This window comes from Panicum hallii, chromosome 6, assembly GCF_002211085.1.
Source record: "Panicum hallii strain FIL2 chromosome 6, PHallii_v3.1, whole genome shotgun sequence".
Classification (NCBI taxonomy): domain Eukaryota; kingdom Viridiplantae; phylum Streptophyta; class Magnoliopsida; order Poales; family Poaceae; genus Panicum; species Panicum hallii.
The window spans coordinates 34473144-34489751 of NC_038047.1; the positions used below are offsets into that span (position 1 = coordinate 34473144).

Genomic DNA, 16608 nt, shown 5'->3' on the forward strand with positions numbered 1-16608 from the left:
GAAATGGTGGCACGTCATGGGGAGGAGTACGATTGGAGGAGGAGTGATGTGGATGTCGGTGCCTTATACTCAAGCGTGGGAGGGAAGAAGTATGGCAGGTTCAGCATATTGAATGGCGTTATTGATACAACTGGTGCTTTGATTGAGGCAAGATCTTCTCAGTCCTCTCGGAGTTGTCGAGGCTATGAAAGGGAAAGTCGACTGCAGGAGGAGATAAGGCAGCATAGAGAGGTGATGCAGAGGTAAGAGGAGTGGGCAAGGCAACAACACGAGTACATGCAAGATTTTTTCCTCAGCAACGACAGCTTCAGATATTATGCAAGTTTGATATTTTTCAAGTCGTTATGTACTTTTCATTGCTATAAGATAGTTGATCTATTATCGGTTTTTAGGAAATGTTAGCGGCTAACCTTGGATCACAATTTATTTGCCACCTCTTCCTTCGCCTCCTCCACCACCGCCGATTTTTTAACCATACATGCATCTACCATATCCACAAATGGTAATTCTTTCGTATAACTAGCAATGCTCAAATTTTCTTATATATATTCTATATACATTTAACTTTGTGGTTCGACGAGTAGTCATCCTCATGGAGTTTCTGGCAATCCGTCCACGCTATCATCGACACCACATAATATTTCTAGAGATGACGGTGGCAGCGGATGTAATATTACCCCTCATTGATTTGTGCTTTTGGGTTTACTTGATATATATATGTCATTTAGACTATGGATTTTATTATTGCACTTATGGGATGCATTTCATGATTGTGTGATGATGTATGAATGTTGTGGTATGCTGTGCTTACGGATGACTATTTTTATCTAATTAACTGCTATTTGTAATTCTGGAAAACTAGTATGCAGTAGCTGTTTTTTTAGTAGGCGCTCAGTATTTTCGTCGGCCGGGGAGCCGACGAAAAAACTGGAGTGTATATAGTATTTTTATCGGCTGGGAAAGCTGACGAAACTAACTGCGATTATTTTCGTCGGTCTTTGAGGCTGACGAAACAAACTATATCTTTTTCGTCGGCTGTGCTGGCCGACGAAAATATGAAAAGAAATGTATTTTCGTTGGTTGCCAACAAAAATGCGTTCATTTTCATCGATTTTATTCCATCAGCTGATCAACAAAAATATATATTTTCGACGGTTTTCTGGCTACTTTCGACGGTTTCTTGCCGACGAAATTAAACTATTTTCTTGTAATGTGAAATTTTGTTACGAGACTATTAGTTTCAGTCATCACTTTGTTACTTTGTTATCTACATAACTGCTTATTTATCTTCAAGTTAGTTGGTGTCAACATGATATGCTTATGTGCACCTGGTGTCTTTTTTATTTATGTAAGATGGATATCAATGAAGATTGCCATAGCTGTGTTCGATTCATGACTTGCCACAGCTGATCCTCCTATGTTAACGTTGCATGCAAAGATCTCTCTTCCCCATGGAAACCACTGTAGACACCCTGCATTGGGGAGGTAGTGTTTATACACACATTTATTGATCTCTCTCTCCTCTAGACACTGCTCGTAGACACCATGGGTTGAAAACGCTCTAATAGTCGCCCATCTAGTGGCCGGCCCATATATCCATCCATCTTTGCCAACCAACCGGATGGGCCCAACCTTGACCTGTGAAATTGACTATATTAATCAAATTTGTGGCCATGGGATTTACAGGGCAGACGTGGATGCCGTGTTCCAGCAAAGCATATATAGAGAAAGACCAAGTAACCTGTGCTTATTTTGCAAAAAAAAAAAGTAATATGTGCTATGCGAAGAGAAACCAAGAGGCGCTAGACACAAGTAACACGGGGTGCATATGATCAGCGACGAAGATAATTCCTCTTCGATTGCATAAGCATAATCTGTTGCGGTCTTGCTGATTTAGATAATTAGTTCAGTATTAGGAGCGAGTATAATCTATGTATGCAATACTAACTAGTACGTGTACGAATGCTTTCAGTTAAGAAGCTTTAACGGGATGGAAACATTCTGAGATCCATGTGATGATTGCATCGTACGATGGTTATTAGGGCGCTTACGAGGCAAGGGGCTCTGGGCTGCCTACCAGAGAGGCACGCGACGGCCCGTATTTCGTGTCTATAATTGATACAAATTTTAGTTCATCCACGGAGCAGTAATTATTGCATATGAAGGTGTTATGATCCGCAGCCGGTTATTATACTTGTATATATATTTTGGATTCTCCATTATCGTGATGTTACTATTTAAGCAGGATATTATTTTTTATGAAAATGGAACTATCTTTTTTTAATATATTTAGTGTTTTTGTTATAATATTTTTTGTTATTATTTATTTTAAAAGTTTGTTGTGTACCAAAGTTTTAGATTTTGAAAGTTTGAGCAATTTTTGTATTCAAAACTTTTGACGTAAAGACATTTTGGTATCCGAATCGTAGGTAGAATGGATCCTACGTAAATATTTATGTGGATGAATTGTAAACATGCTTTGAAATTGAAATTGTACTATATAATGAACCTGTAGATTTTGAAATTTTAAGTAACTTTTATATTGAACACTTTTTAATTTGAAGATGCTTTGGTGTCCATATTGTAGGTACAATCCGATGGATCGCATGCAACAATTTATGGAAATAAATTGAGAAAACATTTTGAATTTTAAAATTTGCTCTACAATGAAGTTGTAGTTTTTGAATTTTTTATCAAATTCTATATTGAATAATTTTTTATTTCAATACATTTTGGTGTTCAATTGTACGTATAATGTTGCTCGTGTAAAAGTAACGGATGGAAAGGATTGTGGTTTGATTTAATTAAAATCCGAGGGTTTTTCTAAAAAATAAATTCCTAAGAGAGGACCGTAACGGCGGGTTGATTTTGTGAAATGATAAGATGTTATTTGTAAATTTTCCTTAACCGTGAAGGTTGGACTGTGGGTTGATTTTGAGAAAAGTTAAATTTTTTTACAAAATTATCTAAGAGAGAAGACTGGACTGCGGGTTGTTTTTTCTAAAGTCTGAGGATTTTTTTGCAAAATAATCAGGACTTGCATGATCTAGGCCGTTCATCCGGCCGATCGGATGGTTGGGAATTGCCCGCGACGTGGCCACGCTCTGTGGCTACCTTTTGGTGCGTGATCGTATACAGAGATACCTGTAGCTTCCTCCACTGACCTGGGCTGCGACGGCCGAAGCTACTGCAGCCTGCAGGTCTACAGCGGCTTCTCGCCCTAGTGGTCGCCAGCGGCATCCGTTGCGTTGGTGATGGCATTCACTCTGTGGCATCTAGATCAACTCAGTGGCGCCTAGGCTCGGGCAGATGTACTCTTGGGTTGCCCATCTTAATTATGCGTCCGGCGTTGGGGTGCTGGTGGGAGGCCACCATGGCCTTGCCGGGTTTGCGGTTGTTGTAGCAGTCGTTTGACATTGTTGGCTTCCATAGCACCTCAAAATTTCGGATCTTGTACTTACCATGGCTGATGCTGAGGCCGTGCATCGAAAGCTCTGTGCTTCGTGTGTAGGGAGGTCCTACCTTCACACAGCTCGGCAAGACTTCCTCACCTGTTAGGGCGATTCTGAAAGCGATCACGATCCCACCTTCGACCTAGCCGCCACGCCGGCGGTCAGGTCTGCTACGTCGCCGGCCACTCCGGCCACGACGCCCACGCCCCGCCCACCGACACATCAGCTGAGGAATCTTCTGAAGAACCTGAACCTCACAGCTGAAGAAGGGAATGTGGTGGAGTTCAGTGACGAGGAAGATGACGGTGGATCATCAACGGTTGAGTGGGTTCTGGTCGGCAAAGTGCTCTCGCCGACGACGCTGCACTCTACCACGATCTACCGGGCAATCAAACTGTGAGAACCGCCTAATTTAATATTATTTTAAACGAAACCGTCGGTCCTTATCATGAAGATGAGAGTTAACTCGCGCTCGCACCAATGGCGCGCCACGGGTTAACCTACGTCTAAATTCCCAAGAACCAACTTAACTTTTCACCAAAAATAATATTAAACCCGGTAATCCCGGTATGTGCTCCAACATATGCCCAAGATCACGCATATGCACGTACCGTCACAAGTTCATACATCACCATTGCTCCACAAAGAGCAAATTTTAATACAAAGTTAAGCCATTCACCATTACAACAATGACATAAGGGAAGGTTCCAAATCTGAAATTTAAGGTTCAATAAAGGATACAAGTCTCGGGCTCACAATAACATAGAAGAGATAAAACCATAAAGCTTAATGTTTATCATGATAACCCCAAGTACGATACGCAGCGGAAAATATAATGATAGATAATATTAATGGCGTCTTGCTTAAAGACACCATTGACTATATTGGCCTATTCCTCGCTCGCGCCGGGTTCGGCGGGGTAGAAATGGCCAAACACCACTTCCGGCTCACCTGCAACTTAGTATAATAAAGCAACATGAGTACAAATGTACTCGCAAGACTTACGCGAATAAATAGATCAAGGAAAATGCATATGAAGGCTCACAAAAAGGCTTTAGGGTTAAGTAAATTAAATAAGGATGAGCTCCTAATTCCACCATCTAGCCTCCTAGCATTTTAATTAACTTGCCTAACCCACCTCAAATTTTAGTTAATTAGATAACTCAATTCCTAAGCATCAACAAGAGGGAACGTAACATGCAACCAACCATTCGACCAAAACTTCTACGAAGATTTCGTAGGATAAAGAGCTTGCTCATAACCGAGAGTGCGGCAATTCGAATTGATTCATTAACCTTGCAAGGGTGTACATCTTTACCCACACGACACAAGGACCATGCGACTCACCCAACCGATCACGTGGGGTGAGGGGGTACTCGCATCAACCTTTCCCGACAAGTTGTAACCGTTGAATATCACGCCTAGCTTGTGCGGAGAGTCACCTAGGTCCACCGGGGACACCCCTAAGCCTCTCTACAAAGCTCTACGGCCACGCATCTAGGACCGTGCATCAACGATTAGAACTAGAGGGTATTCAGCTTATCCACCCCATGAATGGATATGTGGTAGTACGATAAGTGCTCAATTTTCAAGGTCATCCACGGACGGTCCTTAATCGGTTCAAGCGGACTAAACCTCCCTCCCAGACTCCTTTCTTTAGGCCCTACCTTCCGCTCAAACCTCAAAACCACACTTCCAACTAGACCGATCCAAACCAGCAACCCGACACCTGACAACATGTTTAAGATAATAAAAAGTGGGTGAAACAAATGATCCTATTCCAATTTTCCCTACAAAATATCTAACAACTCTAGGCACGACTAAGCATTTAGTTAATTGGTTTGCAACTAGATACGTGTGCCAAGGGCATGGATATACAAAATCAAGAGAGGACATTGCATGAAAATAGGACCAACGATGCAATAGATAAATATTTAACATAAGCATAGATACCCCAAGTGAAATAACTAAATTTAAGCAAGTTAAGTAGGTCAAGGGATCATGCTTAGCTGCTTGCCTTGGTTCTCTTCTTGTTCAACAACACACTCGGCTCCCGGCTCGGTCTCAACGAACTCGGTGGGCTCAACGGGTGCGTCCTCCGGCGTCTCGGTCACTAAAATGCATGAATGAGATGTGTGCATTAGGATGATGCTAATGATATGAAAAGAGTTGGTATGATATGAAATGGAAATAAAGTAACACAAGGAGGCACGCAAGCAAAATACACGAAGCTCGATCAATAATTCAAAATCTAAGCCCGAAGGCGAACTTGCTCACACAACGTATAGCAAGAATAAATCATGGTTTTATTTCTACACATAGGGGATCTCAAAAGAAAATCATGAGAGTTGAAAATGCATCCAAAACATATTTGTGGAATTACTTATGATATTTATAAATTTCAGCCGCTAAACTCAAGTTAAATCTTAAAAGATACACAAAGCATCTCTATAAATTCGCAAAGAATTACTGGAGACAGAGGACATGATAACAAAAGTAATAGAAGTGGTTTCATCATTCTATCAATTTTCTATCAAAAGTTATTCATTTTACAAGTTTGCAAGCAGCAAAACCAAAAATGCATTAAAACCCTATCAACCAGCCTAGGAACATTTACACAAGCTGCACCATGAGATAAAGCATTTCATCAGAAATTTAACAAGATTTAGTTCAGCATTTCTAAAGCATCACACAACAAGTTTAACAATTAACTTGGTTTAGCAAGAATAACCTATAACTCAAGGTACAGGACTCTAACATGTATAAAACTAATTTCTCTAAGTAGATCTATTACAGAGGAGTCAAACAAAACAAATTTCACAATTTTTGGAGATCTACAACAATTTCTATGCAATTTATAAGAATCAGCATGAAATAATGGGGTGAAACATGGAGCAAAAGGCTAAAGCCACCCGGATCTGGCACTCCCGGGCGCCGACAGGTGGGCCCAGGCTGCCAGCCCCGGGCCGGGCGAAGTCAAGGCCGGCCGCGGCCTTGACCCGCCACGAGGGGCGCCAGCACGCGCCCACGACGCGGCCCGCGCGCGCACGATGTCGCGGCGGTGACCGACGGAGCGCGGCCACGAGGGGCGAATGGAGCGGGGCAGCGCGCGCACGAGGGGCGCGGCGCGACGGGGAAACTCACCCGCAGCGCCGGCGGGCGGAGCGAGGCGGCGAGCGGCTCGGACCGGGAGAGGAAGAGGTGGCTAGGGTTGGAGAGGAGAGAAAGGGGAACGGGAGCGGTTTGAAGTGGGGAGGGGAAGAGAGAGCGGCGAGCGCGCGGGGGAAACGAAGCGGCGGCGGCCACGCTGGCCTAGCCAGCGGCCGCCGGGGTGCGCCACCGCGCGGGCGCCCAACGGGCGGGCGCAGAGGCGCGGGAGGCGTGGAGGGGGAGGCTGACGCGTGGGTCCGGGCCCGCGGGAGAGAGAGAGAGGAGGCAGACAGGTGGGGCCGGGAGAAGGGAAAAAGAAAGGCAACGGTTCAACTTGCAAAATCAAATACATGCATTTCCCGGGCACGAAAAATCACCAAATTTTTACTGAAGCAAGATCATACTACCAAGAATATAATGCAACAACAAACACTCAAAAAGACGTCAAAAATTACCCACAATAAATCATACAAAACTGCAGTTTTCAAACTTTTCCAAGAATTTTATGGCTCGGCAGAGACATCCAAAAATTGTGGAAAAATATCTAAAACTCATAATTTGAAATCTAGTATTTGAATAAAATATTTGGGGGCACAGACACATAGCAATTTTCAAACTTCCTTCACAAGCTACACTCAACAATAACAAGAAAATGGATGCTCATGGTGTAATTAAGTGCATATGATGCTCCTTGATGCTTGGATGATGCTCATGTTGATGTAATTAAATTTTCCTCCATGTGATTTTAGTTTGTGGGTCGTGACAGAAACCAGCGTGGGGAAACCCTGCTGGCCTGAAGATCAGATCAATCGGAGCACAAGGTGAAAACCTCTTCTTGGCAGAATTTAGCTCCAAACATGTCCTGGAACGAGCGCTAGGAAGCTCTCCTTGGATTGTTGGAAAACATGCACTAATTCTCCAGCACTATGACGAGCAATTCAGACCGTCGGAGATCAGATTCGATCGTATGGAGATCTGGGTTAGGATTTTAAACCTTCCTTTGGGTTGGATGAATCAACACAGAGGCGAACGGGCCATGTCCTTGGTCGGGAAGGTGTTGAACAAGGATGTGGACTAGGATGGAAAAGCGAGTGGCCCCTTTCTCTGGGCACGGGTGGCCATTGAGGTGGCGAAACCAATTCGGCGGGGGGTCCTGTTAAAGACAAAGAAGGAGGGAAACCCTGAGTGGTTTGACATTCAGTATGAGAAACACCCTTTCTTCTGCAAGGCGTGTGGCATCATGGGGCATTCGGAGCTGGAATGCAACAAAAAGGTTGCCCGTTATCCTCTCGGCAAATTACCATATGATATAAAGCTTCGAGCTCCTGATGGGAGAAGGAAAAAAATTCAGAGCTTCACGGAAGCAGTGGCGGAGTCTATGGGAGTGGTGCCTCTTCTGGCACAAAGCAGTCACATGGGTCTGCATCAAGATCGGAGGAGCAGCGTACTGCACCTTAGAAAAGCAGCGCGACGCTTGATGATGATGAGGAAATTACCTCCCATTTAAAAGAAGCAGTTCCTACAGGCGGTGATAAACCCCCACCGGCCTCTAACGCAAGTCGATAGTTGTTCCAGGCAAAGGAGAGTGCTGCAAAGTCTTTGGCACGAAAGAGGAAGTCGAAGGGCTCCGGGTCTAACTCCTCCCAGACACCGGACCTTAATCTGCCGACGATTGACACTACGGTGCTGGTGCCAGCGGGTCTGGTGATTGATAGAGTAAATCAACTGGCTCGCAATGCTGATGGTGGAGGTGGAACGACCTCTGATGAACTGTCAAATAAGCAAAGGAGATGCAACAACCAAACAGATGCAAAATCGGCGGCGGCTTCGAGCAGCAGTCCCTGCTGGACACAAACAATATTACAGTAAACATGTGCTAATGATAAATTAATTAGATTTAATAGATTCATCTCGTGAATTAATCTCCATATATGCAATTGGTTTTAAAGTTAGCTCATGTTTAGTCCCTCCTAATTATCATCCAAATATCCGATGTGATCTGGATTAAAAACTAGTCCGTGAATCCAAATACCCCCTTAGTCTCCATGAGCCGAGCTGTACATCCCCAGTAGAAGCATGCTATCTCTCCATCAATTCTTGCAGCACCACAAAATTCATTAGCTGGAGCTCCAATCAGCAACCACCAGTGTAGATCCACAGCAACCAGCTCCTCCTCCAATCGTTTAAATACTAGTATATTAATGTCTAGTGCCCAAATGAATGTTTAAATTTTTTCAGTGACTGATTGTTAGGTCTTTGATTTTCACTTCTGTGTATGGAAGAGTTACATGAAGATGTGCAGCACACACCACTATAAGCTTCCAGTCTACCACACCACTGTTCCTTATTACTTCAGATATGCTTGGACCAATTGGGTCGTTCACCGAATGTGTTTTCCTTGGCGCTGAATCCCTGATGCACACGTAGAGAACATGCATTGGAACATCTTCATGCTTCTCCGCTCTAGGCAGCAAGGACGGGAACACCCTATTCTCTGTGCCCACGGTGACATCGTCAAGGAGAGGTAGAGTGGAAGATAAATAGAGTTATCAAATCGAGCTATGTTGGTAGGAGAAGGCACCTTAGACTAAAAGATTGAGCATCTCTGTCGACACATCGCATGCACTATGTAAGAAAGTAACAAAAAAGATATCTTCATCTCAGACGCGGAATTAATACGCGCTTGTAATTCGTTATTAGAGACGTATCTCAACTACACACGTGTCTGATGTGATGGTCACGGATGACTATAGACTTGACGTGTTTCTGATGCGGAAACAATAGAGATGCGGATGAACCAGATGCGTCTGAGATAATATGGTTAGTCATCAGAGATGCGGTTTGAATGAAACGCGTCTCTATGAAGTCCAAGTATCAGACACTTGAGTTATTGGGTCTATGATTATTGGCGCTGCCACTCCGTCAAGACCAGTTATCCACGGTGGTGGCGCCACCTCCACGTCGTCCCATAGCGGTGGCTGACTGCAGCTTGCTCGGACGTGGCCTTGTGGAGTTTACGAGCATAATAGTAGAAATGAGCTACTATGTATATCCCTCTCTAGGGGAAAGTAGAAAAAAGATGGGCTTGGCAAGAATAGAACCTAAGACTAGCTCACCCACGCTAAAGCATACGAACCATTGAGCTATTAAAGTATTTCCGATATGCAAAGACTATGCATTAATTTATTGCAAGTCACTCGTCCAAACCTACTAACCAAATTGACTACAAGTTATCACCAGGCTAGGTCATCCGCCCAACACTCCCGACACCCCCAACGCCGCCACGGCCTCCGTCGTCACGGCCCTCCGTGGGGGCGGCGAGGAGCTTCAGCGGCTCAACTAGCCAGCAGGGGGCGAGGGGCTGCAGCGCTTCCACGCCGAGGAGTTGCAATCCGTCCACGACTCCCTCTCCTTTGCCACCGCCGCTGCGCCCTCGCCCCCTCCCTGCCGCCGGCCGCCGCGCGATGGTGGTGGCCCCTACTCGCGGCGCTCGTCTCCCCGGCAGCAGACCCTCCTGGTCTCGTACGCCGCGCGCCGGCGCTCGAGCCGCCGAGGCTAGCGTTGAGCCAGCTGATGTTCAGACTTTTTATTGTTTCTTTAACATCAATGTGCAGAGTATTTTAATGGTTGAAATGTATCATTTTGTGAAATATGGGGTTCAGAAATGTACACCATGGATTTAGATTTCTCTTTTTTTTGTTTTTGCAAATTGTTATCAGTGATGCGTTTTCTCAATATGCGTCGCTGCTATCTTCACATCAGTGACGCGTTTTCTCATTATGCGTCGCTACTATCTTCACATTAGGTATTTTCTCAATACGTGTCGCTGCTATCTTGGACATCAGTGACGTGTTTTTACGCGTCACTCATATTGTCACATCACATACGCAATAAGAGTGACGCGTTTTTTTGTGTCACTAATGACCCTCTAGACGCGTCACAAATTAGCATTTTCGGCATAGTGCCAACTTAAAAACAAGTTTTACCATTAGACTCGGCCATATTTTAGCCGACAGATCCTGTCCATACTCCATATGCCTCCCGACTCCAGAGCTTCTAGAATAACGCTGAGAATAATGACTGGGCAAGGGCACGGGGGATGTGCCGTGCTGCATATAGTATTGCTAGCATATGTTGTGTTGCCAACATATATATCCAACTTGTGTACACAAAGAAATCCTGGTGTGTAGCCGCGCTCTACCATATCTCCACCTTAATGAGAGGGGGATTCGAAGGTGAATTACCATGACGTGGTCATCACTATAAATGTGACCCGACGCTCCTATATACGTTCATTCTGGAAGATGCCTAAACTGTACGTCGCACGGCGCGCGTTTGGCGCACTTCTCTGTGCCGTCATCCAAGCGTGGAAAGAAGCACAACAGTTGCAGGCTGATCTCCTACTTTTAACATGTGAGGACACATAACACGACATGTGGCAAGTATATGTATGTTGTTGTGACATCCTAACCCAGGATAAATTTGAGGCAATAGTGGTCCATGTTTGACTGGCATGGTACGTGGCATGGTATGTGTAGGATGTCGTCCAACCTTGCTAGTTGAGGGTAAGATTTACCACCATATAAGCCAAAGTGCCAAATACATTCCAATCACCGGGTTAACCATTTAACATGAAGCGAAAACGAAAGTGTAAGCGGGGTCATTACGGGTGTGTGTTTACTCCGCGTGTGAGCATGACTGAGCCATATTTGACACCGTGACGTTATAGCTATCCTCTTTTTACTTTTTTGCTAAAGATTCAGCATGCGGCATGCATCGAGCGTGAAACTAATAGATTCAACATTTCTCAAGTCTAGTTCCACATTTATGTAATATAATAGTGTTGAAATAGTACAACTAAAATGTTGAATAATGTATTTACAATAATGTTGAAACTGTACATCTGTTTTGTGAATCTTTTTTTTTTTAAATAACATATATATGCAAGATCTCAATTGTTGCAATAATTCTAAATAACACTTAGGCTCGAACGGAATTTAAATCGGACATATGGTTTGAATGTAATGATCATTTGAATGTCCGGTTAATAACGTAACTTCACCCCTAGCTGCTGCAAATTCAATATTTCGGAGTAATATAACTATGTATGCAATAGCAGTACGTGTACCAATGCTTTCGTCTCTTAGGACAATTGCAAGATGACCAATTCATGGGAGATGAGCATGATTGTATACGTAGTTGTAATATCTTGCTGTGTGTGCAAATTTCCAGGCAATTTGGCTACCTGTGAGTTCTAGGCAAGGAGTACAAGTTTCTCCCATTATGTTTATTATCGAAAGAATTATTATCACTTCTAATTAGAATAAATATCGGATCTACTGTATTAGAAGGGAAAAAAGGATAAATGGCTAGCCCGTGCAAATGTTTACATTGATGGCTAGTAGGAGTAAGTCATAATCAGCACCTGACATGAATATCCTGATGAATTTGTCCGCTATGTACTGATGTATTTTGACTGCTTCTTATTAAATGCTCGGCAAGGGTTGCACCTTGTTTCATGGACAATGGCAATATAAATTCAGTCACCAAGATGAACTATTGCTAGGAACCCGTCAAATATGCGACCAGCTAATTAGTAGGAGTCCCAGCTGGTATAACATTTCTCTAATATGTAGGTATGAGAGGCGTCGGGAATTGGGCTACTCCACACAAGTTGCAGGGATGTTGTGAAGTGCAATGAAAGAATCATTCGAAATGCACAATTAAGACCGTCTCCAGCAATTATCGGTCTTGCTTCCGCATAGTCCGCAACGTGCGGCGTGGGGCCCACGCGACAGGCATTCCCCATCGAGCTCGGTCTCCAGCAGGTTGCCGTCCTGGTTTCGCAAATGGCAACAGGTCGTTGGCTCCCGCCAGGCCTGTGAAGCGAAGGCGACGACGCCGGCGCCGGCGCCATCTCCGTCGCCAGATCCAAGGCGAGACGTGCTCGGTACATGGTCTGGAAGTCCGTGGCGACGAGTTCGGTCTTCCATCGACATCGTGAGGTGGGGAGCCCAGGTGGCGGTGTAGCCTGAGGAGGAGGCGGCCCGGCCATCTCCGGCTCTAGAACCTCAGATCCGAGGTACCCCTACTTGATTTGCCTTGCATTTTTACCTAGATTTTACCTTGATTTACGTAGATACAGTGTCTCTAGCCGCCGGCAAGGAAGCAGCGTAGGGTTACCTATTCGTACTTGTACAGGTGCCGGTGGTGACCATGGCGTGGTGGAGAAGGCGAGCCCATCGATGCCAGCAAGAGGAGGACGAGGACACCATAGATATCGAGACGAGTGTGACCATTATCCTGTGCACCGCCGAAGGCGAGCAGCGGCGACGCAGCTCCTTCGTCGGGCGTAGATTCATTCCAAGAGATAGGTTCTCTGGTTACCACCGGCTCATGGCCGATTATTTCGCACATGTTCCTGTCTTTGCAGAGGACATCTTCCGTAGAAGGTATTGTGCAATCCTGATTGTCATAGTCTTCTCCGTTGTACACCTCGTTCATGTGTTCACTTGTACTTCACCTGCTGTCAGGTTCCAAATGTGCAAAGCCATGTTCCTAGACATCAGCAACGACCTTAATCAAGAGTTCGAGTACTTCCAAAGGCGGTCAAACCATGCCGGGGTGCCTGGTTTCGCAACAATTCAAAAGGTAACAGCTGCGGTTCGTATGCTTGCTTACGGTGGTGCTGCAGATATGTTTGATGAGTATGTTAGAATGGGGGAGAGCACCATGATCGAGTGCTTAAACCATTTCACTAGAGCAGTGATAGAGAAGTATGGAGACACTTACCGTAGACAGCCAAATGACGATGACATTGCTAGGTTATTGCACAAAGCTGAACAAAGAGGCTTCCCTGGTATGCTAGGTAGTATAGATTGCATGCATTGGGAGTGGGAGAAGTGTCCAACTTCATGGCATGGACAGTACCGAGGGCACCATAAGAAACCCACCATTATTCTTGAAGCAGTTGCAAGCTATGATAGGTGGATTTGGCATGCATTTTTTGGAATGCCTGGGTCTTGCAATGATATCAATGTTCTTCATCGTTCTCCTGTTTTTGATAGCATTGCAAGTGGAACTGGCCCTCCTGTGACTTACTTTGTTAATGGTAATGAGTACAATATGGGTTACTATTTGGCCGATGGCATTTACCCTTCATGGGCAACTCTGATTAATGGTGTACCCAGACCACAAAGCAACAAGCACAAATACTTCACACAGAAGCAATCTGAATATAGGAAAGATGTGGAGTGTGCCTTTGGTCGAATCCGGTCCATGTGGAGGATTATGAAAGGTCCTGCCAGGCTGTGGAACCCTGTTGACCTCAACTGCATTGTGGAGTGCGTTGTGATCCTAAACAACATGGGCATTCAGTATGAGGCCAACATGGAACACATTTCCAATGAAGAGTATCAAAGTTCCAGTGATGAGGCAACTATTTCATTACCTGGTACTCGAAATATTCCAGAGATTGCCAGGTTGATAGAAGGTCAAAGCTCATTCAAAGCCGTGCTGCAAACGAAGAGTTGAAAGCTGACTTCATCGAGCATGTTTGGAATTTCCATGGATAGACCTAGGCTGTGAAGATGGGGTGGAGATGTTGTGGTTGTGAGAATGTACTTGAACTACCATGTATTTGAACTACTTATGTAATTGAACTATTATGTATTTGAACTACCAATAGAAGTAGTATGTTGTGCTCGTTTTGGAATTTTGATGCTTAATGTTCTATGTTGTGTCTGGTGTTTTCTTGTACAAATATTCTAAAATTCGGTTGCTATTCCACTGCATTTGCGTGAACTGTCTTGGGTTATCAGGCTTTGTTGATTATTGCCATCTGTTCTGTTGTTTCAGTACGTGAAATGCTCTAGTCTTATTCTCAGTTGTTGATAAATGCTCTCGTATAGGTACAAAGAGAGAATTGAATCTTTCTGAAACACATTTGCACGATGGAGGTGAACCCGTTGAGTGATTTCAGTTTGGCTCTGGAGAAGGCCATGGGCAAACACGGAAGCCATCCAAAGCAAGTTATCAGGTTTTGAATGTAATTGTAATTAGTGATGAGCTGGACGAGTTAATCATGGAGGGACAGTGTGTGGACACTGCATCCCACAAGAGTATGCCATCGATATGTACGTATGTGTATGAAATGTATGTACTATGGTTACATGAAGTGGCCGCATATCGCCGGCTTCGGTTGATTACATGCAACTAGATAGAGGGAACTCTTTGACATGCAAATAATCACGAATTAATCAAGGAGGTATGATTTGGTTTTGGTTCATCTTTTACCAATTTCTATTTAATCTTCGTGATAATATTCAACAAAGCCTGATAATCCAACCAAGAAAGAAATATATCTCTTTTTTAGTATGATACTGAAGCCAGTACTACTAGTGGTATAATCTGAGAAAGCACGTATTCAACATTTTGAAAGATAAAAACAGAGGCCAACGGTTTGTAAAATGAAGACGAGCAGCAACCTCTATTACAAACAAACGACAGTAGTTCCGACACGAGCACATTACAACGGTCCCAAGAAACATACAAACAGTTCTGAATCAAATACAATTCAACGACGACAATTATTACATGCAGATGGAGGTGGTCACATATTGTTGGATGGATCACTACCGGAAGGAGCAGAAGGACCAGTACTCATGCTTTGTGCTGCAATTTGTTTCTGCTGGTTGATGTAGTACTCCCTTACCCACGGCGTCATCTTCTCAACATCTAGGGTCATTACACGATCAGTTCGATCCTTCTCCTACAACTGGATCATCTTCTCTTGCAGCACAATTGATCTTTTCGAAAGCTCCAATTGCTGCTCCTGGATACGAAGCTTCCTTTCTGACCTAGAAGCGAAGTCCATAGCTTCACGCTTGTTTGCTTCCTCGGCCCTCTCAGCCTGGGCATACTGGTCCATTGAAAGTTTTTGCAACACCTCTGAACATGCAGAAGAGCTCGATGAGGACGTGCCACTATGTTGCTTCTTTGCCTTGTCCCGCCCCATTGGCCTCTCAATCCTTGCTGGTAGTGTGTCGTCAAGCACTGGTGCGGGAGGGTTGTCTTGTGGAACTGCTGAGGCCGCAGAAATGGATTGCAGATATGTGTTCCATTTCATCTCGTTCCGGAGCATGTACCAGCAGTGAATCATCTTGAAAGGATGTTCAACAATGCCTTCGTACATTTCCAGAGCATCTTTTACCTGCACATGGTCGGTACAGATCAGTAATGTCACAATGGATGAAGGTACTAGATAAGTATGCGTGAACGATTAACCTTGTCATCTTCACTCTTGCCACTTGCATTCCTTCTTTCAACTTCAGCAAAGAAGCCACAGAATCTTGATGTGTCCCTTTGGATGTCCCCCCATCTATGCTGCAATGAAGACATGGTTATTGCCTGTGCTGTCTTCTTGTGCTCATTGTACCATTGCTCCATCCTGGACCAGTAACAACCTACAGGCTGATTCACTCCAACTATTGGATCTTTGCTTACGTTTAGATAAGCAGAACACAGAACCTCATCCTCAGAAATGGAGAAGTTTTTGTTCCTCTTCGAAGCACCTCTCCCTCGACAAACTGACTGTCTTCCTAACGCTTTAGGCAACGCAGGCTGACACTGACCGACCACTCCTTCAACCTCTTCGCTCCTGGGTTGCATATTTCCATGGAAACCTTGTCCATTCAGTAGGTCAGTGTAGCACATGTCATCACCTTGTTCCCACATATTGTCCATTGTAGACCTGCGTGATGCCGCAGAACCCAAAGTTTCAGTCGTCATGGCTCAAAGAAACACGTATAGGCAGATCAACACACATGCATAATAACTTATTTCATTTAACACGAGACAGTTATGAGCAGCATATATTCAGTACAGCACATTCATAAAAGAGCACATTCAGGACTTCAGCATCAGCACACCTTCAGATATAACTTACAAAATAGAAAATCGTGCATCCTCATGTTCTACGACACACAACTACACATTACCTACACCG

At 44.4% G+C, this 16608-nt stretch overlaps 2 protein-coding genes across 2 annotated transcripts; one reads left to right on the forward strand and one right to left on the reverse strand.

The window, feature by feature from the left end:
- The first annotated feature begins 12818 nt into the window (after positions 1-12818).
- On the forward strand, positions 12819-14135 carry LOC112898229. Its single transcript, XM_025966594.1, has one exon. The coding sequence runs from the start codon at positions 12819-12821 to the stop codon at positions 14133-14135; it is 1317 nt and encodes a 438-aa protein (XP_025822379.1).
- Positions 14136-15372: 1237 nt separating this feature from the next.
- On the reverse strand, positions 15373-16391 carry LOC112898231 (glutathione S-transferase T2-like). The gene is made up of 2 exons (XM_025966595.1): positions 15888-16391; positions 15373-15813 (listed from the first exon to the last, which is right to left on the reverse strand). The coding sequence occupies exons 1-2, from the start codon at positions 16389-16391 to the stop codon at positions 15373-15375; spliced, it is 945 nt and encodes a 314-aa protein (XP_025822380.1).
- Positions 16392-16608: the final 217 nt, after the last annotated feature.